This window comes from Mytilus californianus, unplaced genomic scaffold, assembly GCF_021869535.1.
Source record: "Mytilus californianus isolate M0D057914Y unplaced genomic scaffold, xbMytCali1.0.p SCAF_2, whole genome shotgun sequence".
NCBI classification, from domain to species: domain Eukaryota; kingdom Metazoa; phylum Mollusca; class Bivalvia; order Mytilida; family Mytilidae; genus Mytilus; species Mytilus californianus.
In genome coordinates this window covers 15059201-15087079 of record NW_026262668.1, presented here as the reverse complement: position 1 = coordinate 15087079, position 27879 = coordinate 15059201, and the positions used below count along the sequence as shown (strand labels likewise).

Here is a 27879-nt window from a genome sequence, read left to right as displayed (position 1 = left end):
ATATAAACAATACAACTAAATTGCAGGAAATCTACGGCCTCTATACACACATCGTCCATAACATGCATGAAATATTTGCAACTGAACGTTTATGAACCAATCACTTCGAGACTGAGTCAATGTAATCTAATAGACGGATCATTTTGGTTTGATAATCAATGATTCATATTCACAATCCAAGGAGTCTAAGTGTTTGTAACATGATGGAATTATTAGAAATACATTTAAAGAAATATTGGGCATAGTTCTTTTGTGCTCGTATTTTTCGACCCTATCTGTATCTCATATCGATAAAAATATTTCAAATGTAGTGACATGAAAAAATTCTTCTAGAAAATAACAGTCTTTTCAAACTAATGCTATGTTGAGTGAAGGGGTTGGGGTAAAAAACTTTTTTGAAACATTTCATTAACATCGGGACTTCTATTAATTATGAAGTCTTGCCTTCTATTTTACCATTGACAAGGCACCAAGTTTTCTGTTTGTCGACTTCACCAGTAACAGTGTTATTCAATGTGTATAATTCTTCAAGGCTTACCAAGACTTCTTTAATCTGGTTCCTTCACCAGTAACAGTGTTATCCAACGTGTATAATTCTTCAAGGCTTACTCAAGACTTCTTAAATCTGTTTATCAAGACAAAACAGTTGGTCATGTACAATTTGTGTTAAAAAGTCCGAAACTTATTATCTGTGACGAAAATAACTGATTTTATTGTATCTAAATCTAACAGGACAACTATATATACATGCTCTTCCAACTATGAAAAGGGTATGTGCACGGAGCAAACGAACATGAATTAAATATGCATGTTTATTTTAATGTTTATAAAATAGTTCTCCCAATGAATAATGGACTTCCGTATCAATGAACAAGTATTCACAACACCATGTTTGTCCAAAATTCACAACTGGACGTTAAACAAACTACAATCAATCAATCAAAAATTCAAACCGAAAATGCCCTTATGTAAATGCAATATATTAGCAAAAAGATTTTATAAAGAAGAGTATTTTACATTTCAAACGTAACAAATATCATATTTGCTTTGATGAGTAGCCTCTCCCTTACTGGTATCTTATTGTTGTCTAAAGTGCATCAAAACAATATCCCTTTCTAAATTGACTAAGTAAACTTGGTATGTTGTACACAATGGCACAGTGTCTTAGTTTTAGGAATAAGAGGACAGAGTTATGGGCACATATACAAAAAAAACCATTATTTATGTTTAATATTATATAATTATACACTTTACAACAGATCAACTATATCAATGTAACTGTTATAGGAACGTACTTATGTACTAACTAGAAAATAATATATTCTGACAGTTTATTAATTGCAGCACTATGAACTAATTTATCACATTTTCAAACGAAAAATATTAATACTTCTAACTGCATTTTTGTAACCAATATCAATGCCTAGCTTATACTAAAATTGTCTATATTTCATTGGAGAGGACAATGATCAACACAAGTCCTGTTGATTAAGATGGCCGACCATTCGCTGCAATCACAGTATTACTTAAACTTATTCTAATTACAAGTTGGGCTTGCATTGAGGTTTCTGCAGTAGGATCTACGACGTCTGATAACAAATGTGTATGTCAGTTCAGGGAAGATACCAACTCGGCAGGGATAGCGCATCTCACGTCGTACTGGACACTGACTAACGATTTCATAGTAATCATGTTCATAGTAGATGGACATATCGATGGACGGTCTAGTTAGGACTGATGGGAAGTGAATGTCCAACATAACTTTGTCGTAGGACCATGATAGGAATTTGAAGTTGCATTCCCAAACTGAACCCGACTTTTCCTCACAATTTGTGGATCTAATTACATCCTGTGGACAATACGTCACGTCTCCGTTTTTCATAACTATCGCCTTGGCCTCAAAATCGTGCATAACTTCACTGCAACGAAAATAATATATATCAGCGTTAAAACTGAACATCAAGCTAGAAACACTCATTAAAGTGTGCTAAAAAAATGTGGAGGCTACAAAATAAAATACAATGAGCTTGATCTTGTACCTACTTATATTTGCCAAATATTCTCCTGAACTTATAAGCTAAATCTAAGCTATGATTTCAATAAATAACCAATCTCATCCAATCTCATGACAACGCCATGTAAAAAATAAATGGAGAATGTGTCTATGGGCCGCAGATGCCCCCGCTTGTAAATATGCACGAATCAGCTTCAACATACAGATGCAGGATTCACGTAGTTAAGACCGTTTTGTGAATATAAGCATTGTATACAAGTTTCATAACATTTGGTTGAAGCAAACTAAAGTTAGAGAACGAAAACGAAAAATTCATCAAATTTTATGTTAAAAAAGGTGGGCATAACTCATGAATGGTAAAAGTGACGCCACCCAATTTCGAACTTGATCTGTGTTTTGTGATAGTTAGCATTGTGTATAAGTTTAATAACATTTGGTTGAGGCAAATTAAAGTTAGAGAACAGGACGTACGCGACGGACGGGCGGACAAAGGTAACACTTATTGCCCCTTTTGCCTAAAAGGTAGCACTTAATGCCCCCTTTGCCTAGCGACGGGGGCATAAAGAGACTAAAAGACAAACATAAATCTATTTAACTCAGCTAATTAGATTGAGCAACACGAACCACACCTAAAACAGAGGGTGATCTCGTGCACCGGAACGGTAATAAGATCCTGCTCCACATAAACCTTTAAAGAACTAATAATTACTGTCCTAACATAACAGTATCTGGTACTTGACCTATTAATACTACTGTCCTAACATAACAATATTTGGTACTAACTAATAATTACTGTCCTAACATTACAGTAGCTTGCACTAACTAATACTTACTGTCCTAACATAACAATATCTGGTATTAACCTACTAATACTTACTGTCCTAACATAACTATATCTGGTAACCAGATCACAGATGAAGGTAAGCTAACTCTTGGTTGTCCTCTTGGCCATGAAAGTCGTGGGTCGTTCCATGAAATGCACTGCATGGCTTCAAAACGCAATGTCTTGGGATCCTGGTTTTTAAAGTAAATTAATCATGTAATAATACATAAATAAAACTGTTATCACAGAGATACGTCTCGCCTTTTTGTAATTTTGATAATGCAAATGTTGAAATTAAAATAGCAATACTTTAACATGCAAGTTATGCAAATATTCAAAGTCGATGAACCATGACTGAAGGTACATGGCTAAACAATTTCCATGGAAGGAGATGTGCCAATGCTAATACAACTGCATACCAAATACCATTGACTTATTATAAGTCGTTCCCTTTAAACAAACCTAAACACAAACATTAACTTGTAAACTATGTAAAAGTTTCAAAGTCAATGAACCATGATCAGGGGTGGGGCTATATAATCTCCATGGAAACAATACTTGCAAATGCCAATAAATTTGCATACCAAATATCATTGACTTAACATTAGCAGTTCACCTTAAACTGATCTAATCACAAACTAATACATGTAAACTAAGCAAAAGTTTCAAAGTAAATAAACCATGACTGAGGGGGCAGGGCCAAATATTCTCCATGGAAATGAGATGTGCTATTGCTTATACAACTGAACACCAATTAACATTGGCCTACCACTAATGGTTCCCCTTGAACTGACCTAATCACAAACTAATACATGTTAACTTAGCAAAAATTTCAAAGTCTATAGACCATGACTAAGGGGGCGAAGCCAAATAATCTCCATGGAAATGAGATATGCCAATGCTTATACAACTGCATACCAAATATCATTGACCTACCACCAGTGGTTCCCCATAAATTGACCTAATCACAAACAAATACATGTAAACTATGAAAAGTTTCAAAGTCAATAGACCTTGACTGAGGGGGCGGGGCCAAATAATCTCCATGGTAATGAGATGTGCCAATGCTAATACAACTGCATACCAAATATCATTGACCTACCACTAGTGGTTCACCATGAACTAGACCTAATCACAAACTAATACATTGTTGACGCCGCCGCCGACGAAACAGCATACCTATGTCTCGCTTTTTGACCCCGTCAAGGCGAGACAAAAATACTGTGAAAGTACTTTTATTCGTGGGGAACCAATTTTCGTGGTTTTCGTGGACGACTTTATCCACGAATTTAAGTGTAACCAATTTTCGTGGTTTCCGTGGATGACTTTATCCATGAATTTAAGTGTCCAACGAAATATAAATAACAACTATTGTCCAAATCAAGACATGAAAAGATTCCCAATTAGGTTTGACTACCGATATAATCTAGAGAATATATTGAATATCGGCAAATCTGAGACTACTATGATAGTAGTCTCAGGGCAAATGCACTATGAACTACAACTGCAGGCAGAATTATACCCATTTAATCTTTAACAAGAGTGCACACGCTGAAATGTCTCGCCTTCTTTACTAATCATTGATATTATGTTGATAGTCCTAAATATAAAGCTTTATTACAACTGTCACATAAATTTAACATTAACCAAATAAACTAAACATTGACCAATGAACCATGAAAATGAGGTCAAGGTTAGATGAACCATGCTAGGCAGGCATGTACAGCTAACAATTCTTCCATACAACAAATACAGTTGACCTATTGCTTATAGTTTAAAAAAAACAGACCAAAACACAAAAACTTAACACTTAAGAATGAACCTTGAAAATGAGGTCAAGGTCAAATAAAACCTGCGTGACTGACAAATAGATCATAAAATATTTCCATACACCAAATATAGTTGAACTATTGCATATAGTATTAGAAAAAAAGACCAAAACTCAAAAACTTAACTTTGACCACTGAACCATGAAAATGAGGTCAAGGTCAGATGATACCTGCCCGCTAGACATGTACACCTTACAATCATTCCATACACCAAATATAGAAGACCTATTGCATACAGTATAAGACAAACAGACCAAAACACAAAAACTTAACTATAACCATTGAACCATGAAAATGAGGTCAAGGTCAGATGACACCTGCCAGTTGGACATGTACACCTTACAGTCCTTCCATACACCGAATATACTAGACCTATTGCTTATAGTATCTGAGATATGGACTTGACCACCAAAACTTAACCTTGTTCACTGATCCATGAAATGAGGTCGAGGTCAAGTGAAAACTGTCTGACGGGCATGAGGACCTTGCAAGGTACGCACATACCAAATATAGTTATCCTATTACTTATAATAAGAGAGAATTTAACATTACAAAAAATCTGAACTTTTTTTTCAAGTAGTCACTGAACCATGAAAATGAGGTCAAGGACATTGGACATGTGACTGACAGAAACTTCGTAACATGAGGCATCCATATACAAAGTATGAAGCATCCAGACCTTCCACCTTCTAAAATATAAAGCTTTTAAGAAGTTAGCTAACGCCGCCGCCGCCGGATCACTATCCCTATGTCGAGCTTTCTGCGACAAAAGTCGCAGGCTCGACAAAAACCTAAACTGTACAACTTCTGATCTTTTAATTATCATAAAAAATATTTTTGATCGATGAAAGTCAGATTTCCGGTGATGATATGCTATGATAAAGTGTTCATTTTATATCCTCATAATTCTTGTATGGGAAATAACAATTTCATGCTGGGCTTGCTTTTGATAAGAATTAATTTTACAATTCAATGTACATTTGTAGCAAAATTGATACCCACGAATTAAAGTACTTTCACGGTAGTGTATGACTGTATATTAAAAACTTTTCATAATTATCACCATTGTATTTATAAAATTAACATCTTCAAAATTGTGAAGTCTTTTTTAACAGAAATATGATACATAAAACCGTTTTTGTTAAGGACACTAACAATGATTATATTATATAACATTTTACAGAAATGACAATGAAAATAATTCAAATGAAAAATCACGAATGTTCAGCGTTTCTAAAATGTCTTACTGATGTTTATATTATTTTTCAAAACAAAATAATTTTTTTCTAAAACAAAGAGAAAAAATCTATCATTAAAAGGCATACGGAATTACAACCTGTTGGTTTATTTCTTGTCAATTTGTGATAATAATAGTCCATTCCTTTCAAATTTCAGTCGAACTTTTATATGTGCGTTCGTGTGAAGTGTGGTTGAAATGGGCGCCATTTTTTTTATAAATCGATAAGGGAGCTACCATTTGATTTTTATGGGGGGGGGGGGGGGGGGATAGGCAGGACAGGAGTTTTGAGTAAAAAAAAAGGCAGGATGAGATTATTTGGAAAAAAAAAGGCAGGATGACAATTGAGTTAAATAAAAAAGTCAGGATAAACTAAAAAAAAAAGCAGGACCGAATAAGAGTAAAAAATAAAAAGGCAAGACCGAATAGAGGGAAAAATGAAAAGGCAGTACAAAATTTTTCATCCTAGCCCCCCCCCCATAAAAATAAAATGGTAGCTCCCTAAGTATTCTCCAGTACAATTAGTTCCAAAGGTAAACAAAAGATGAGAGCAAATTTGCTTAAACCCTTTAGTATTGCTAGATAGATGAAAATCGAAGGAGCGAAACCAAATATGAACCCTAAAGCACATTGGAAAATTGTCGTGTATGAAATACAATTGGTAGACATTTATAATCAAAGGAGATCGGAGAAAAGTTAACAAATAAAAGCACATACAAGTTTGAATGTGAAATTCAAAAAAATTGAAATCAGAACTTAGAATTGAGAATGGAAACGGGGAATGTGTCAAAGAGACAACAACCCGACCAAAAAAAAGCACAAAAGAGCCCAAAAGAAACCTAATTGTATTCTATCTTATGTCGTTTTCCTATTACTTTTTAAATGTCATAAACACTTGTGTAGTGTACTATACTTACAAATTCGATCGTTTCTTTTGGAATCAGAGAGTGTGTTACGTTGTTTACAGGATCGATGGGTCTGACAAGTTTGTTGTAACCATCGAGGATAGACGTAATAATGTCGAACTCAGATATAGATCGTTCTAATAAAACAAAAAATATTAAAAAAAAATACGAGTCAAATTGCTATTTTCATTTTCAAGAGAAGCTTAAACCACACCTCAGAGCTTTCAATTTTTTCTAATAATAAGAGTATATTTATATGAATTAAATCATTACCCAAGGGATCTTCGGATGCAATTCAAATAAATAAAAAAGTTCTTATTTAAAATCGGTAAAAGGCATACAAATACAGTAAAACATAAGCTTTTAAAACCGACATACTAAAAGTACAAACGTAACAAATAACATCATACAATCATGCTTAACTTTATCATCAAATGCACAAGACTAGTAAACCAATAATAGCAGAATTAACACATAAATTTGCAAAGCTAAAAACTAATAAGCAATAGTTTGTAATAAGTACAAATGTTAATTAAACTCGTGTGGTTCTAAAAAATATACTTCAAAATATTAAAAGTGATATACATTATAAAATGAAAGCACTAGTAGGACACATTTTAACATAATAAACTATTTAACTAGATATTCTGTAAAGGGATCCGAACAGGAGACCCATGAGTCAATGCCGCGTTAGAGTCCTGTTTAGGATCCCAAAACAACGAAATTTCAAATTAAACAGATTTTGGCACCATAATAATAAATTATAAACATAAATTTTATATGCATTTAGAAACTAAGCATGAAGTTCACCATTTTGAAGTAATTTAACAAGATACCGAGACAAAAAGTTGTCTTAAAATTCATCTTCGCCTATTGTATGAAAGCATTATACTTTATTTCAACATTTTACTGCATTCTGATACATGTAAATACTAATAAATGCAACCCTGTTTTTTTTTTCATGACGATTAATTTAAGATATAGAATAATGGCGAAATTTGAGTAAAAAATGATAAAAAATTACCTAAAATATTTCTCTAAAAGAGTAATGATTTGCAGGTCTGGAACACTGAAAAATGTCCGTTGAATACATTTTCGGAGATCAATAACACGGTGATAAAATACTTCTGCCTTAAAACAAATAACTTAGAATAAAATCTAAATCATTCACGAAGTTGTAATGACAAAGTTGTTCCAAACATTCAATGGAGTACAAGTGAAAAAGATATAAACACAATATACCGGCTTGAAATATCTACACAGATCGGAAAGGAGAAAATCCTAAACAAAACATACCTATTGGAGACAACTGGATGTTGTTGGTTCTTACTGTAGCGCCACCATCTGTAGCTTCACACATATAAGTACCAGCATCACTCATAACGACACCTGTAATAGTCAATGCTGGACCGGAGACAGTTCCCCCAGAGAATCTACCAGTTACTATTAAAAGCTGACTGTTTTTGTACCATCTGATCCGAGTAGGATTTCCAGCAGTGACAATGCAAATCAGGCTGATCGTTTCAGTCTCGGCTGGATTGTAGAATGTGTTCGGGGCTGTCACCGAAAGTGGGGCTACAATATATAGATGTAATTATTAGTGTAATTTGAATTGTATTCTCTTTACAGTGTATTTTAGTGTAATGCAAATCACTAAGTGTTACACAAGAAATAGAAAAATCAACTGGATTCAAATATACGAAAGTGCATTTTAGTAAAACGTTCCAAAATCTGAACCCAATGGATCAGCCACTGCTAAGACAAAAACAAAATTCCCAGGATAAAATATATTTTACACATAATCTGCGTAATGGCTAATTTTAAATGTACATGCACATGTAGTATATACATTTTTTGTAATTGTGTTCTGGAATGATACCTTATTGTTTTTGTCTGAAATAATATCTTATGTACTATGCTGTTTGTGTGCCCATTAAATATAAATCAACATCTTCTATACATGTAATATTTAGTTTATAGTTTTTTGAAATAATGCACGGTTTTATCCCAATGGGGTGGATGGCAAACATGAAAATTAACAAAAATAACACATTACACAATACATCATAAAAATAATATAATACAAGACACGAATTTTTGTATGTACATATCATGCAGTTGTTGAATCCACTCTCCTCTGACAGCGACCATGACTTTTGAATAAATGGAGCAGCATACTACATACATGTAACTGACAGATATGAAAGACATAACACATTAGTAAAATACATGTAAATTGATATTTGAGTGTCGTTAAGAATTACAATGCTATAAATATTAAAATAATTTAATTATGTTACCTAAAGTTATTTAGTATGTTAAACTTACATATAACTTTTAATTGCAAACTGACTGTTTGTGGATTGGTTAAGGTTTCTGTATGCGTAACATCACAGGAAAGTGTCTGTCCATTATTGGCTAGTGTTGGTGCATAGGTCAGAGTGCCGACTACAGTATAGGAACCATTGACAAGTTGTGCGTTTGTTGTGAACTGATTGCTGCTGAACTGTGAATTTCCAATTCTCATTGTCATTTTCTGTGCTGGGTAGGCTCCTGTCGATCTACAGGTCCAAGTTGTTGTTGTTCCTGGAGCTACCGACTTTGGTCCTGTCAGGGTTGGTGATTTTGGTGACCCTGCAGACAAAACGATAAAATGTGTACCTTGACCCTTTGTAGTTAGTGTTCCAGTTAACATGTTTGAATAGGAACATTATGATTTACTAAAGAGAAAATCTGTTAATATATATTTTTCAAGAAAGATGTGCAGGAGGACAGAAATGTACACAATTGTATAGTACACTAAAACAATTTCTTTCAAACAAATCTACACGAAGTCAACACTTTTTGTAAATGTTGCAAATGACAAATCCACGGGTACTTTTTTTTTAAAGATAACAACCACCCTATTTAACACAATTGAGTCAAGTGAAATTCAAAGAATAAAAAGAAGCTCAGGTGTATCACCACACACAAAGAATGACCAACTTCATAATAATCACTACAGGCATGGTTATGTCTGACCAGTTGACTGATTTTTTTGTTCATATATTTCATGCTTTTTGTGCAATTAGGAACGGTCATAGTTGTCAGACACCCTTGCTAATACACCTTGAAGATTGGAAAACAGCTCCGGATAAAAATCTGTATGTGGCATAAATACTTATGCATCTTTCGACTGTCTACCACATGACATTTTTTTAAAGTAAATTATCCGCCTATTGTTTTTGACCTAAATCAGTGTTATTACTTCAAAATGATCTTACAGGTCGTAGGTAACAAATCAACTTCGGGGAGTAAACAGCATCTGGAGAGAAATCCAGAAAGGTGTCTCTCAAGGACAAATCCTCGGACCATTATTATCTAATATTTTTAAGAACGACATATTTTATTTTATTGACGATGGTACTATTTATAACTGTTGAAGATAATACCCTGTCGTATGGTGATGATGATTTCGAAACGTTACTATATATATATACAGACCTTCTAAAATTCAAACTGACCACACGCACGATACACGCACGCACGATACACGCACGGTGAATGCACGATACACGATACACGCACGATGAGCGATGAGCGTTACACGGAGGATTAACGAAAAATGAATGATGAATGATGAACGCACGATACACGCACGATGCACGATGAATGATGAACACACGATACACGCACGGTGAATGATTCATTGACGAATGAACGATAAGCGCTTAATACACGGTTCTCAAAGCCATTTTATTTGGAATTGCATTTAAAATTGATGTATGATAATTAAAATCTATAAGGGTATACAAATTTTAGATATCTCGCTTTCTGTGTTGATTGGTCGACAGTTTTACTAACCACTCCATGTATTAAATAAATTAATTGTAGTATAGTATTTCCAATATCAATGAGTGTTGTCAAATTATAAAACTCATCGATTTTATAATTCTACTTAATATAAATAATTTATAAATTGCTACGTTTTAAAGAGTGGCGATTCCAGCCATTTTTAAAAAGAGGGTTCTCAGCCCAGGATAACAAGGGTGGTTTTATCCATATGTCCCCATTCAAATGCATTGACTCCCCCCCCCCCTTTTCTTTTTATCTGCCTAAATTTGTAACCTTAACTAATTAATTATCATATGTTTACGTTCCGAAATTTAGGAAATATTTGTTTGTTTCGAAGTTTAGTATGATGTCCATTATCACTGAACTAAAATTAATTTTTGTTTAGGGACCAGCTGAAAAACGCCTTCGGTGCGGGATTTTCTACCCATTGGTGGCCTTCGACTGTTTTCTGCCTGTACGTCTAAACACTGCTAAGGACTTATAATATGCCACTAAGGACTAGAAAGGACGTGTTACTTGTACTCTGTTTTCATACTATGGTAGAGATAGATAGATTTTTATTACATAAATTCCAATTTTTAAAGAAAAAGAATCACCATTAAATGAGTAGTTGAACAATATTTGGAACGTGCCGGTTTTTCCTTGATATTGCCGAAAATCAGTGATCCGACTGACACGAGCGAACTTACATAACAACTGATTAAACAATCATAATCTCTTTTTTTTTTACTTAAGTTACAATGTTCCTTATATTATCAGAATCGTATGAGTTAATTTAGAGCAAAATATATAATTTGTCAGAAAAATCTGATTCGTACAAATTAATTAGAAATAGCTAAGAAAATGAAATTTACCAAATAATGAGAAAATTTAAACATTTGTAATACCAAATACTTCATAATATACTTCTGAAACGACTTTTCGTCCTGAATATGCATGAAATTTTTGCCACTGGACGTTTAAACAACCACTGAATAATCAATCAATCAAATTTTGCTCTCAGTAAAAATGAATTAAACAATATAAGCCACAATTGTATCCATCACTTGGTGTCTGTTGTTTGTTTGTACAGTAAACATACTGAATCTTTTTATATTCCTTATACAATTTCAAGTATGTATTAAAATTCATACATATTTTCAAACATCCTGGCACTTCAAATTTCTAGGAGGTGAGATTCTCGGGGTTTTACCTGAAACTCTTTGGGAAATACAATTTTTAATTCCAATTCCAATTCCAAACTGTAAAAGATATCCCAAGGTTTTTTAAAATGCATTTCTAATTTGATAAGGAGATTTGAAAAATAAACGATCTCAATGGTAGTTGAAATTATTCAGTGCAATCATTTTGTGTCCGCCGTTGTCTTTCATACATATCAATTGGTGTATCCACTGTTTGCTGTTCGTTATCTGTTGTTTATGGCAGTCAGGCCTCGCGAACGGTCTCCAAATTTAAGCCCCCACTTAGGTAAATTAATGATCATTTATAGGGGGGGGGGGTTCTTTTTTCTCGGGACAAACATTATTTTCCTTCCTTAAAAACAACTTAACAATTTTCTATATTTTTCATTTAATCATAAACCGATGAATATTAAATGATTTTTAAAAAATTAAAAAAATATTTTTATTCTAATATATCTAAATATCTGGGTTATTTTCTTATCCAAATAATTATTTTTTCATTTTTTTAAGGAAAAAGTGTTATCAGTTATGGCCCCCTCATTTTAGACATGACATTTTGCTTGATACTGTATGAAGATTATTCGTTGCAACTTTTACGAAGAAATTACCGACTTTTTTTTAACTAGATAAATATACAACAAAAATACTGTTTTTTCTTCTTGTATCAATTTCTTTTCACAAAAATTTAATATTAACAAAGAATTGTTACACAAATGTAGAGCCCAATTTTATAACGAAGATATTCCTAATCTCTTTACCGAAATCCGCATATCTTTATCTTTTGAAACAAAAAAGTTAAGGATGTCTGTTCAAAGGACAAAAATGTCCAAGAAGCCGAAATGTTATAAGTAAATGTCGAATAATTGAAACCCATTTGTCTTTTAAATTTATAACATGAAGATATAATTTTTATTACACATACAAATTGATTTTGTAAAAATTAGCTTGTATATATGTGAACTTTTGCAAAAAAAATCACTGTGGTTCTAAAACTGTATCACATGCCCATAATTGTCCTAAAGCTAAATGTCATCGTCAGATTATGAGGGTCTGAATAGGGATTCATTATTTCTGTATTCTATCATTTTAGGCATTTTTTTCTAATCGTTATACCTTTTGTCGATCATTCTTTATTCCATATATTCTAGTACCTCATCATTTTTTTTTCTATATATTTGCCTGGTTATTTTTTGTATTCTTTATTTTTTGGTCAATAATTTTCTATTCTATAAACCCCTATCCACACCCTCATGTATAATGGAAGACGATAAACATTTTAGTATACATACCACCCGTTGTCACTTTCACCTGACATACAAACCACAAATTGTTATTTTTACCTGGACACGGGACTTATATAATTACGTAATAATAACGGATATAGTAAATTCAGTAGAATATAACCTGTATCAACGCACTGGCTTGTTAAATGAATATTGATCTGACAACTGTTTATCATATTTTTAGTTATTTTAAAATTGAGAATGGAAATGATGAATATGTCAAAGAGACAACAACCCGAAAAGAGCAGATGACAACCGAAGGCCACCATATTTGATAAGGTTTTAGTTTCTAATGAGACAGTAACCATCGTATTTTCAGAAAATCTCTAAATGGATAATGAGAGTTTAGCGACCTTGACTGGCTATACAGCCCAAGCACGGTCGGTCTCTAAAAGTTGCCGAATTTAAGAGCCTATATCAAGAGATAGGCTTTACCTAGCTTTAGGTGTTTAAAAAATATCCATTTAAGAACCAAATGTGGCTTCTTTATATTTATACCAAAATTGAGTTCAAGGCAGTATTTTGTCGAGAAGAGGTTTCATTTCCCTTATTTATTGAAGTGAGTAATCTTTTGAGATTACTTCACGGAAATATATTTTAAATGAAAAGGTGCAACTGGATGCATCCCTAAAAAACAAATTTAAATATATATATATTACCTGAAGATCTGAAAAAGCAGTGAAAGCGCTAGTAAAAGTGATGAATTGAAACCGTTATTATCTTTTATTAATTTTCTTATATGTTACCAGCATACGGATATATATATATATATAATTTAAATTTGTTTGTTATATATATATATATAAAAAATGACGGATATTCGTCAATCAGACAGCAATCCAACATAAACACGAGTAAGTTACCTGACATCTAGAATAAGAGGTTTAAGCATACCCCGCGCTGGTCAACTTTCTGAGTTGTGGGTAAAATTCAATATACATGTAGGACTGTGAAACGGGAAATATACGAAAGATTTGTTTTTACGTACGATGAAGTGTCATTATTCCCTCAATACATACGGGTCCACCGTGAAACTATTCTTATGATTATATAACGGTAAATGATGATCTCATTAGAGGAACAAATTAAGTAAAGATACGTGTTGAAGCAAGAAAAATTTCCACATGCAAAACATCAAATAGGACGATCTCTAAATTAGTACGCGGCAACTTTAACTATTACATTCACAGACAATAACACTAGTAAATGCTTTATATACTGACATTGAAACAAATATACTGCTCATAATAATTGCACATCTGTAGACTTTAATCTAGGTATCCCGCGTTATATAAACAATCGCAAACCATCGAACAGCTCATCGCACTTCGGCGCAGACCAGCGCACTTCACGCGTGGCCATCAAACTTTATGATCTCCATTGCACCTCCGAGTCATACACACATATATATTTCGATTTTCTAATAATGGTTTTTATTATTTTAATTCCCGTAGGTATTGCCCAAAGAAATAGGGTTTATTTAAGGGTTTACACATCTTCATAGCTAAAATATTTTAATACTTATATCACGAACAGATATCTATGACAAACATTTCTTAAATTGTCAGTATATAAATTTAGATTTTTTTTTAAGAAACGTAGGTTTCAGCTACAGCAGACTAAATTGGCTTTTGATGGATTGAAGGCTTATGTAAAAATAAGAAAATGTGGTTTAATTGCTAGTGAGTCAACTATTCAAGAAAGTTCAAATCAAGAGGAATGCTAGCAGTTATATCTATACGACCTTCAATAATGAAAAAATACGGGAACTGTAAAGTCGGTTATTAAAGGCCCCGCCCCGACATGAAAAAAATATGAAACAATTCAATTGAGCAAACTAACGGCCTTCTTTATTTCAAAGCTACATGTATCTTGCCACAAAAAAAAAAGCCCAAATACATGTATATAACAGAATTGATGTTACGAAAACCACTGAACTACGTGCTTTTGACTTTGGACAGACACATAAATACACAGAATGTTGTGAATGTGTACAGGCCCTTTATTGGTCATATAGCTCTACACTCCTATCTATTTTATACATTCTTTGGCTTTCAAATATTTAGCATTGAGCGTTCCTAGTGAAAGTAAATCCAGAAAAGCGTTATAGAATCATGAATTTTATAAAGTGTTGTTTTGTGAGGGGATCCAAACGTAGGGATCGATGTTAATGTCTGTTTTATATGTGCAATAATATCGGCCATCTAACTTTAGTAAAACTCTGCAGTTGTTCAGTGACGGATCCAGGGGGAGGGTTCAGGGGGTTGGAACCCCCCTTTTTCTGGACGATCAATGCATTTGAATGGGGACATATAGTTGGAACCCCCCCCCCCTTTTTGCCCTGGGTTGGGAACCCCCCTTTTTAAAATGGCTGGATCCGCCCCCTGTTGTTTCATGTATTTGCTAAGCAAATTATCACAAAACTAAAAGGATAAGATGGATGAATTAATAGTTGATCGTTTAACGTCCAGTGGCATATATTATAGATTCATTATTAGGGGGAGTACAATAATTATGATATAATGATGAACATTGGCAATCATACCACAACTTCTTTTTTATAAGAACGTACATGTGAAGATTTTCGTCTTTTACTGTAAACGATAGTGTCCCCGGGAGTCAAAGCCGAAATCAAACTTGTGTAAATTTCTGAAACATACATTTCATTATTTAACCAAATGTAAAGCAAAACAAATAATACCGTTTTGAGCTATAAAACCAAGGCAACCCTTTATACTAGTCAAAAGTTGCTGGATCGTGTAAGATGCATACGAAACTTCAATTAATTGTTTGTATTTTTCAATCTTTTATATCCGATAACGATGAACACAAAATCTATCGGATAAAAACTACCGATTTTTCTATAAGATAAAATTTATCCTTATTGGAGTCAAATTTGTCATATGGATTCATAAAGGACAAAAAAAATGTCCTCAGTAACGGAACAAAAAATACCCCCATGGTAAAATAATCCGTCATTCTTTAATACAAAGTACTATTGTGAATTATTTTTTCGGATATTAATCTTTTAGACATACATTAAAAACGGTGTCCTTGATATACAACCATGAACACAATGAAAAGTGAATCTGTGAAAGTGTTCCATGTTTATTCCATTTAAATAAAGACTTGTTATGATAATACAATATATTTAACTATTTTATCAAAAAATTTAAATAAAAAAGAATATCTTAAACTCATAAACACAATTTCAAGTTTAAAAAGTTCCTCAATTTAAAATCCTTCTTAAGGAATACGGGATATATTTGCGTGATCTTATACTTGTTTAATTCAAAAAATGCCTTCAAATACATATGTTTATTTGTATTCAATTTTCCACAAAACATATTCAGCTTATTTTAAATGAAAATAAAGAACAGAGAATAAAAACACTGTTGAAGAGAAAATACATATTCGTGTTAAATTCGCCTCAGTTTAATTTGTTAATTCAAGTTTGACATCTAAAATCTTAATCCGCAATCCACATGTACCCGACAATCTTGTATATTGTATTTTTCAATGGAATAACCTTACGTGCACGTGACCATCAGAAACGAAGACAAAAATTATATTTGTAATGGTATTTATCAAAACTTAAATGTTTGAATATTTAGTAGAATATGAATTTGCCAAATAAGCGAAGAATTATAATCTTGCATTGTTCAACATTGGAGAAATGACTAAAGTTGAACATTAATCATGTTAATACTGATTCAATATTTTATTATAGTCTCACCACATACAAACATAAAATGAGAATCACAGAAATAAACATAAAACATTAAAACATTTGCATTGTATGTACCAATCTTAAAAAGAATGAGAGACTTTTAAGACAAAATATATTTACTCATTTACATTTAAAATTTACAGTGTCCACCTGTACTATATGAAAATAAAATGCCGTTTCTTTTCAATGAAACATTGTTGATGTTTTTGGCAACTATAGCAGCAACATTGCCGTTATTAAATAAAAATATAAATTTTTCGCTATCTGATAATTAAAGGTTAAAATGTTCATTAAAATGTTTAGCTTAATGTATCATAATTTGTCTTAAATCTACATATAATGGGCATTTTAAAATGACATGAAGTTCATCTTCAATAGTAGAGCTACAACACATGTCATCTCGTGGACTTCTTTTCTTTCATACTTTCCAGTTTCTATTTTTAGTGGAGCTACCCCACATCTAAATTTTGCAAAAGCACTGTTGTTTTTAATTGGCGGAATATTTTTTAACAAATAACAGTTGGCCAACAGTATATTTTTAAGCCCATTTCGCTCAGTTGAATAGAAATTCCAATTTTAACTGTTCTGTCGTAGAAATGTCATCATGTTATTGTTTGTACGTAGAACATGTATCATTATATTAAAATGTGTCAGTCCCAGCCAAGATTCACTGAATAATCACGAAATGTTTACAGATAATAAATAAATTTTACACAAACATTCATGAATCTGTATGAACGTTATGTACGATGAAGTTAATTAAGTGTTCACAAGAAAGTAAGTATGAATGTAAATTTTATTTAAAGTCGGAACATATATATACACTTTAACCGTGAGATAAAATATAAGCTTTGATGAGCTCTATAACCGACTATCATATAAAAACCGCAATGAATGAACGTTACCCGATTAGAGATGAACGTTTGACAAATGCACGTTATCTGATGTACACAGTTATACACGATTGACGAACGCACGATACACGGTTAAGAATGAATGATTGATGAACGCACGATACACGCACGATACACGCACCATACACGATTAAGAATACACGATGCACGCACGTTACACGGAAAATACACGGAACGATGAATGATGAGCGCACGATTGGTACACGCACGATACACGCACGATACACGCACGCAACACGCACGATACACGATGAACGCACGGAATAATGGTCAGTTTGAATTTTAGAAGGTCTGTATATATATATATATATATATACTTATTAAAAGAGAAAGTTCAGTTTTAATAAATGTGTTTAAATTTAATTTTTGCTGGCTAATCCTGATAAATTTCAAGCGATCGCAGTTGGAAATAAACATTTGAAAAGACACCGATTTTTTATATTGAACCAACATAAACATCCTGTGATGAGATGGCCAATTTTTAAGGCATTGATATTGATTATAAACTTAATTTCAATTACCACTTTGAAAATATTTTTTGAAAGCTTCTCGACAACTGAGTGCTTTAAAGCGCATTGGTTCACGGCAATCTTACACAAGAGTGCACACGCTGAAATGTCTCGCCTTCTTTACTAACCATTGATTTTATGTTGATAGACCTAAATATAAAGCTTTACTACAAGTAACACATAAACTTAACATGATCCAAGAAAATGAGGTCATGGTCAGATAAACCAAACGAGAAATACATGTACACCTTACAATCATTCAATAAACCAAACATAGTTGACCTATTGCTTATAGTTTCTAAGAAACAGTCTTAAGAAAACTTAACATTGACCAATGAACCATGAAAATGAGGTCAAGGTCAGATGAACCATGCCAGACAGACATGTACACCTTACAATCAATGTATGCATTAAATATAGTTGACCTATTGCTTATAGTATCTAAGAAACAAACTTAACCATGAAAACTTAACATTGACCAATGAACCATGAAAATGAGGTCAAGGTCAGATGATACCTGCCAGACAGACATATACACCTTACAATCCTTCCATACAACAAATATATTTGATCTATTGCTTATAGTTGAAGAAAAACAGACCAAAATACAAAAACTTAACACTGAGAAATGAACAGTGAAAATGAGGTCAAGGTCAAATAAAACCTGCGAGACTGACATGTACATCATGAAATATTTCCATACACCAAATATAGTTGACCTATTGCATATAGTATTAGAAAAAAAGACCAAAACTCAAAAACTTAACTTTGACCACTGAACCATGAAAATGAGGTCAAGGTCAGATGACACCTACCAGTTGGACATGTACACCTTACAATCATTCCATATACTAAATATAGTAGACCTACTGCTTATAGTATCTGATATATGGACTTGACCACGAAAACTTAACCTTGTTCACTGATCCATGAAATGAGGTTGAGGTCGAATGAAAATTGTCTGACGGGCATGAGGACCTTGCAAGGTACGCACATACTAAATATAGTTACCCTATTACTCATAATAAGAAAGAAATAAACATTACAAAAAATGTTGACTTTTTTTTCAAGTAGTCACTGAACCATGAAAATGAGGTCAAGGACAATGGACATATGACAGACGGAAACATCATATCATAAGGCATCTATAGTAGACTTTCCCTTACCACTGAATCTTTTATTCCATCCACAATACGAGAATGGAATAAGCTTGACTTAAAAATTCGAAACACCGACTCTATATCTAAATTTAAGAGAGAATTGAAAAATGAAAGTGTTCAGAGTAGAGTTGCGCCGTATTATATGTACGGTCCGAGGAAACTAAATATTATTTTAACTCAATTGCGATGTTCCGCTTCATTTTTGAACTCTGACCTTTTCAAAGCTAACATTATACTGGATCCTTCGTGTCAGTGTGGGTCTGATATTGAGGATGTTCATCATTTTCTTTTAGTTTGCCCAAAATACACTACATGTAGAGAAATTTTACTTAATCTTAATTGGCTTACTGAAAACTTTATTATTGATACTAAACTATAAACTTGCGGTGATCTTGAACTTTCGAATGAACAAAATCTCCTAATTTTCAAACATGTTCAAGATTTTATTAAAAGGTCTAACAGATTTCTAGTACCTTCATAAAACATTATTGCTACCGGCACGGATGATCATCACCATCAAACCTAAGTCAACATCACAGAAAATATAATTTGCTTTTTTTTCTTTTCCTCCTTTTCCATTCTTCTTGTTCTTTTCTTTTTATTTATAGTTCGTATAATATTTAATGAATTTGTTAGCTTTACATGCATGCTCATAATGTTATTATTGTATATATACTTGTATTGTAATATGGAGAAGACTTCATAAGTATGATTTACTTGTGTCTCATCCATTTTGCTGATATTTAGCAAATAAAATATGTTTAAACTAAACTATAAGGCATCTATATACAAAGTATGAAGCATCCAGGTCTTCTAGCTTCTAAAATATAAAGCTTTTAAGAAGTTAGCTAACGCCGCCGCCGGATCATTATCCCTATGTCGAGCTTTCTGCGACAAAAGTCGCAGGCTCGACAAAAATTAAATACATTAACTATATTTTTTTAAACATTTATTTAAACCTTAATTGTTTGTCTTTTGGCGTGGAATTTTTGCAACAAACATAACACAGTGACTTATAAATCAGAAAAAAAGTCAGGAGAGGTCTTTGCGGTTTGATGCAAACTGTCAACATTTTTACAATTCAAAATATAAAATTGTATTTTGTTTTGTAATAACGATGATTATTATGCTCAGTAAATAAAGTATCCCCTGTATCTTGTACATGACTTAGTTGTATTTAGAGATTATATATTTTATAAGTCCGTACATTTTCCAGTACGAACTGTTTGTTCACATCGGCATCCGTTGTAACTCAATATTTATACTTACTATAAACCTGGACGAATTTAGTTCTAGATAGAGGATTCTGTAAAACACCATTTGCAGACTGACATTCGAACACTTCCAAATGTTCCCCACTAGAAGCTGTAAACGAATACGTGTTAACTACTTGATTTCCAGTGATAGTATACGTGTCATCAATTACTGTGCTGTCTCGTAACCATTTGACCGTTGGTGTGGGTGAACCACCAGTTACAGTACAGGTCAAGGTAACTAAATCACCTTCTATGATAATCTGTGGTCCAGTGATGAATGGCGGACCAGGTGGGACTGTAATAGAAGACAGAAAAGTGTCATATCTGTAGATGGATTGGATGGTTGCCAAGATGTGCAATCCGTATTAACATATTAATCAGATGTCTATGAAACTATATGAGTGGTAGTATCTGGTCTTATGTATTGACACAACGTGTAGAGTGCTTCTATTCGACATAAACTTTTGTATTAAGGGCATACGATACAGTTACAGGCCTAGGGAGATAATGACGTCGCTAACGTAAAATGTTATTTTTCACGACGTCAAACTGTGACAGATCGGAAAAAAAGATGCATTTTCCGACTGATTTTTATCATTCAGACTGATCTAACTTGAAAACGAGTTCATGGACCCCTCGTTTTAAAAGTTCGGTATGTCTTTCTAACAGACAGAAATGTCAAAGAAACCAAAATTTCGAGTAAATGTCTAAAATTTCGACCCACTTTATCTCTAAAAGTAGCGCATGAAGGTATATTTTTTATTACATATTTGAATTGACTAGGTGAAAAATAGCTTGCATGCAAATTTTCGTCAAAAATTCACCGTGGAATCGAAACTGTATCGTATGCCTCTATGTGGGACCCTTAACCAACGTTTTGGCTATGTATGTTGGTAGTTTTTGTTCTCAATTCACACCTCATGTGACCTTTTATTCAAATGTCAGCAGTTTAGTCAAACAAGCCATGTTTGTTGACCTGTGTCCTAAACCCCAATTTTCTCCACAACCACCCGGAAAACTACGGTTTTTCTTAAGTTGAAAGTTCAATATAACGACATTTCACCTTGAAGTTAAATGAAAATGTTAACCTTTATGCTAAAATGGAACATTTGATTCTAAAGATGTAATTTTCACACTTTATTAACATAATTAAATAGCCCGAAGTGTGGACTATAGTCGGTCTTACCTTGTGTCAACACAGGGACTATCAGCAAAGCAAAAGCAATATATTTGATACCCATGATGAACTTGTCTTCTGAAAAATATACAAAATCAACTAATTATTGTGAAAACAAAATTAAGAAATCAAACAAAAATGTCCTGGTACAATATGATATGTTGAATCCCATTAGTGTTTAAAACGGTTGATGATACATACCATTATACTCTTCAGTATTGTGTATGAAAAAAAGTTTGAAAAAACTAAAGATGTTGAGCGCACGAAACTATTGCTATTAAAGAGTATCATAATTTTAAAATAAACATGAACAATAAAACATAATACGGAGAGATATTTAATAGAAATTTCACGCCTTTTGAATTTCAAAGTGGTAAACCCGATTTCCTTGAAACGTTGCAGAATTTAAATATATCGTGACTTGGCAGATAAGAGGTTTTAGTTGTAGACGATGTGATATTCGGTATTTAATTTTGTCATTAACCAGTTTGATGAATGTTGAAAAGAAAAGACAATTATGCAACACAACATCTGTTGAATCTGACAGATTCCACCCGGACAAGTATGCGTATTTATACACCATAAAAAGGTGATATTGTAAGTAAGTAAGTAAGTATAAGTATGTAAGTAATTTTTATCGAAATAAAGTCCAGACATTTGATTATCATCAAATACAACAATTACAAATGAACAGAACAATTATTATCACAGATACCACGGTTGTATGATCGCCAATGAGACAACATTCCATAGACTTAAAAACAAAGATGTGAACTTTTACTGGTCACCGTGATACCTTCAACAATGAGTAATACCAATGCATGCCTTTTATAGAAAGTTATAAAAAGGCCAAAGTAAAGATAGTATTGATCAACAATCCAAAATTCTGGATTATCATCAAAATCACAAGAAAAAAGCATTAATTATTATAACATTCATACAATACAGCATGTCAAAAACTAATAGAAGAAAACTATTTTTCTTTTCCTTCCATTTTTATCGAGGAGGTACTTACTAACAGGCAATTAGCTACATCGATGTATTTTTAATGATACAAGTAGAAAATAATTAATCTAGTATACCTATATGGATTGTTTTTCCTTTCAGAACGATAGGTCATTCTATTGAAGAAACAACCTGGACGATACCAACTTTTAATGAAAAGATTTCTGGGCATAACATAATGACCTGTGTCACCTGTGTCAACTGTGTCCGGTCATTATTTACCCAATTATAATGCAACCTACAGTTTGTTAAAACATAATTTGATAGTAAACGTGTGATGTTGCAACTTGGGGGTTTTCTATGCAATTTTCCATTTTGAATATTTCTTGAAGGTTTAAGGCAGAAACAATCCTTTACTCAATATATCAGATTGAAATACTAGTAACAGAGCATTATGGAACGCCACAGCTGTCTTATGTGGAACTCTGATATTACTTTATGTTGTTTTATTATTACTTGATGATATTTTGTCTTTACTTAATATGGTTTTGGCATTACGTAATAATGTTTTGATATAACTCAATATGGAATAGTCATTACTTAATGATATTTCGATATTACACGATATGGTTTCGTATTGACTTGATATAGTTTTGTCATTACTCAATATGGTTTTGTCATTACTCGATGTGGTTTCACCATTAATTAATGTGGTTGTGTCATTAGTCAATGTGCTTTTATCATTACTTGATGTGAATGTGACTTAACGTTATGTAGTTGTTTCATTACATGTTGTGGTATTGTTATTTTGTAATGATGATTTGCCTATTCTTTATATGGTTTTAACATTACGTAATGATGTTTCAAAATTTGACGATTTTACACTACATGATGTGTTTGTTTCATTATTTAATGTGGTCCTGTCATTCTTTGATGTGGTTATCCCATTACTTGATGAGGTAAAATCACGTGACCAATTTGGAAAAACCTGTTCTATTTTTAGATAGATTTCCATGTTGTATGTGCCTTGGATGAGTGTGGCCATCCATCGAATTAAGAGTTCAAATTAAAGTTCGGGTTACTGTTTTAGTTAAACTTTGAGTTAGTCTTCGATTTCGAATTCAAGTCATTATTAGAATTAAAGTTTTAGTTAGCATTGAGTTTCGAGTTGGACTTCGAGTTTGAGTCACATTTAACTGAGGTAGAGTTCTAGTTACAGCATTAAATTTGAGTCACTGTTTGAGGTAGAGTTTGAGTAAGATTCGAATTTAAGTCTCATTTAGATTAATTAAGATTTTGAGTTGAAATTCGAGCCAGCTTATATGAGTTCGTAATTAAATTTTCTATCGCGGAACAAGGACTTTTGCTCGGGCTTCCGAAAAGAGGGCTCCGGGGTATGCGTACAAAAGATAAACAATGTTACAGTATATACAAAACGCAACATAGAAGTTGAAATAAAGTTAGATGTGGTGTGATTGACAATGAGACAACTATCCATCAGAGTTTAAATGCAGTGGATGTAAGAAATTATATATAGGCAACCGTACAGCCTTCAACACACCGTATAGTCAGCTACAAAAGGCCACCATGCAACATGTGAAAAAATTCAAACGAAAAAACAAACGGTCTTATTTATAAATAAACAATCTACAAAAAAAAAATGACACATTTATACAACGACAACAATTGAACTTCATGCTCCTGACTTCGGGCAGGTACATAAAGAAAGTGCACGTGGCGGAGTTTAACATGTATATGAGCGCTAAATCCTAACCTTACATCGGACTGTTACAGTTGTGTAACTGCACAACACGAGAAAAAAATGTAAACTAGACAAAGTGATGCCCCCGCACTCAACTCAATTAACCGCTTATACCCCAAAAATGACTAAAAAAGTTCAATTATCTCCCAAAAGAGCAAAAGATAATAAAAATAAAAACCCTGACCACATGCACACCTTCAATATATGTACAAACAGACAGTAAAGAGAAAACTTTCTAGGATTCAAACTGTAGGAGGAGTTATGCGGAATAACTATATACCCATAATGGGACGGACAGACGGACGGACGGACAGGGGTAAAACAATGTGCCCCCCCCCTCAACTTTCAGTTGCAACGGTGGCATACAAAACAGTTCATTTGGCTGTTTCAATAGATCGGTATGACTGGGTAATATAAATCCATCGGGGTGATCTCGGATGCTCCAGAAAGGCACCCGTCGTGTTATTCGAGAAAGTACAAACCCAGTGATTTGGTTTTATTTGGTAGTTTACATTCAAGGAAAAGATTACGGTTTTATGGTTACGACCACTGGAACATGTCCGTCGTCACGTATGAAACAGATATTCCAAAAAGATTATTTTTCAATTAGTGCGAGGTAGATCAGGGAATTCAATTGATTACAAATAAATGATTGATATTCGTATAAGTTCAAATGATCATTTACGCTAAAAAAAATTCGGAGAATTCTTATTTTATAGTATTGATGCTTTGTCGCTTAGTCCGAGCCCCCCTCCCCCCGTTTCCTTGTAACTTCAGTGTGAGTTGATTTGAAGTGTTTCATTTGCTAACAATAAAGTTCAAGTCTTTTGATTTGTGTCGAGCCTGCGACATCAATGTAGCCGCAGTGAGACACAACAAACCTATATTTCGTCGTCGATATATAGTGGCGTCGGCGTCTCCATCTCCATTTTTTTTATTACTATTGAGTTTAACCTTTCATTATACATGTTACTAAACATGTATGCCATGTATATTACTTTTAAAATATCATACTGGATTTGTTTACCTCGACTATTGTATCTGTATTTATATTGTATGTTTCTCTGTAAACTTGTATTTAGTTTTTAGAGAATAAAGTATCTATCTATCTATCTACAGGTCGTTAGGTTTCTAGTTTTTTTTACATTTTTCATTTCGGGACCTTTTATAGCTTACTATATGGTATGGGTTTTGCTCATTGTTGAAAACCATACAGTTTTGTTTTAGTTAAATAAAACCGAATTAAACTGTTTTGACATGATAAATTTGTAAACCTCCATGAAGTGTTTTAAAACTTGTATAGGAGTTATTCCTCAATTTCAAGAAAAAGCATCTACAGAAAAACATTTTTTTTTTTTTTTACCGATAAATGTATAGATAAATGTACAGCCGATCAACATGACGCTTTTACACTTACAACAGCAATATCAGGCGAGACACAGGGTTCCGTGGAATATTATATAAATTTATTACAAAAATACTGCTTCCGTTTGAGAACTTAGGATAAAAACAACAGGACCAAGTGGTTTGGGGATATCCCAATTATGTCCGAAATACTGTAAACTTTTTAATACTTTTTTTCTTATTATTGTCTGCCGTTCCCCTTTTTCATACCAAATAACTCTGAACAACCACTCGAACTTTAATTTGAACTTTAACTCAATGGATAGCGATACCCATCCAAAGCACATAAAAAAAACGATATATTGAAATCTGTTTAAAAATAGAACATATTTTTTTCCGAATTGGTCACGTGGTTTTACCTCATCAAGTAATGGGATAATCACATCCAAGAATGACAGGACCACATCAAATAATAAAACAAACACATCATGTAGTGTAAAATCGTCAAATTTTGAAACATCATTGCATAATTTTAAAACCATATAAAGAATAGGCAAATCATCATTACGAAATAACAAAACCACATCATGTAATGAAACAACTACATATAACGTTAAGTCACATTCACATCAAGTAATGTTAAAACCACATTGACTAATGACACAACCACATTAAATAATGGTGAAACCACATCGAGTAATGACAAAACCATATTGAGTAATGACAAAACTATATCAAGTCAATACGAAACCATATCGTGTAATATCGAAATATCATTAAGTAATGACAATTCCATATTGAGTTATATCAAAACATCATTACGTAATGTCAAAACCATATTAAGGAAAGATAAAATATCATCAAGTAATAATAAAACAACATAAAGTAATATCAGAGTTCCACATAAGACAGCTTGGCGTTCCATAGAGCATGTCTTTAACGGACAATTATGTGCGATAAAATTCTATAATATTCTACCCTGATTCTCATTTTTTAAGAAAAAAATTATTGACAGGCAACAGAGAGAAAACATTTGTTCTGAATAAGTTCCCTTTAAATTGCTAAAAAATAATTTGCTGAAATGTCATAAAACCAGAGAAAAAAAAACAGCGCAACATGATAAGAATTGTAAAAATCAGATGGGATCAGATCGACACAGATAAAAAAAAATTACAAACTAACAAAGACTAAAGACACAATTGTCAAAATAGTTTCATGTAGTTGACCTCTTACTGTCTGACGGGAAAAGTCTAGATGAACAGGGTGCATGATTTTTGATTTATTTACATGCGCAAAGGTTATAGATGATACTAGTCTACGGTGTATTTGCTTAGGTCTTAGGTTGATAGTTGCCTCATTTGCAATTATGCCACATTTCCTTATTTTTACATTGTTTTTATTTTCTCTTATTTTTATCGAATATTTTTGTCTCAGATATTTTTGCTCAAAATTTTTTTGCAATGTAACAGTGTAACGCCTGTTATATGTATTCATAAATGTAGAAGGGTGTGTTCGATTTAAGGTCGATGAATGAGGCTTTGCCGATTAAAAATTGGTGATGTAAATGGCTATCAAAAATTTAAATTTTAGTAAAATATTAGGTTTTTTTCAAGTTTTATTCCATTCTATTTATTTTCAAACTTCCAAGTGTATTAAATTCGCTGATAAAGATAATCTCAATTAACAACACAACGTGTTAATTCTAACTGATTGTTTTAGAAATTATGTTTTAAAAATGCAATATCACAAACATTATTTATATTGCAAAAAACATTTTAAATGATTGAAGACAGAAGGACAATTTATTCATATTGATCTGAACGAATACTACAATCCTTACCTTCCGGCCCGATCGATCCTGCTGTCCTAAAATTAAGGTAGTTATATTTTTCCCGCTTATAAGCAGGTAGGCTTGAACCGGTTTATTCTTCTTTTGTCTATCTGTAACGCCAAAGAGAAACATCAGCTGGCCACTC

General features: G+C 32.8%; 1 protein-coding gene across 1 annotated transcript; it reads right to left on the bottom strand.

Annotated features, from left to right (window-relative positions):
* Nucleotides 1-1240: 1240 nt before the first annotated feature.
* Nucleotides 1241-27879, bottom strand: LOC127729318 (cell adhesion molecule 2-like). Its single transcript, XM_052237076.1, has 8 exons — nt 27744-27879; nt 21862-21930; nt 20689-20970; nt 9137-9442; nt 8105-8383; nt 6821-6945; nt 2892-3028; nt 1241-1919 (listed from the first exon to the last, which is right to left on the bottom strand). Exons 2-8 carry the CDS (start codon nt 21914-21916, stop codon nt 1538-1540), a joined length of 1566 nt encoding a protein of 521 aa, XP_052093036.1. The 5' UTR covers nt 21917-21930; nt 27744-27879; the 3' UTR covers nt 1241-1537.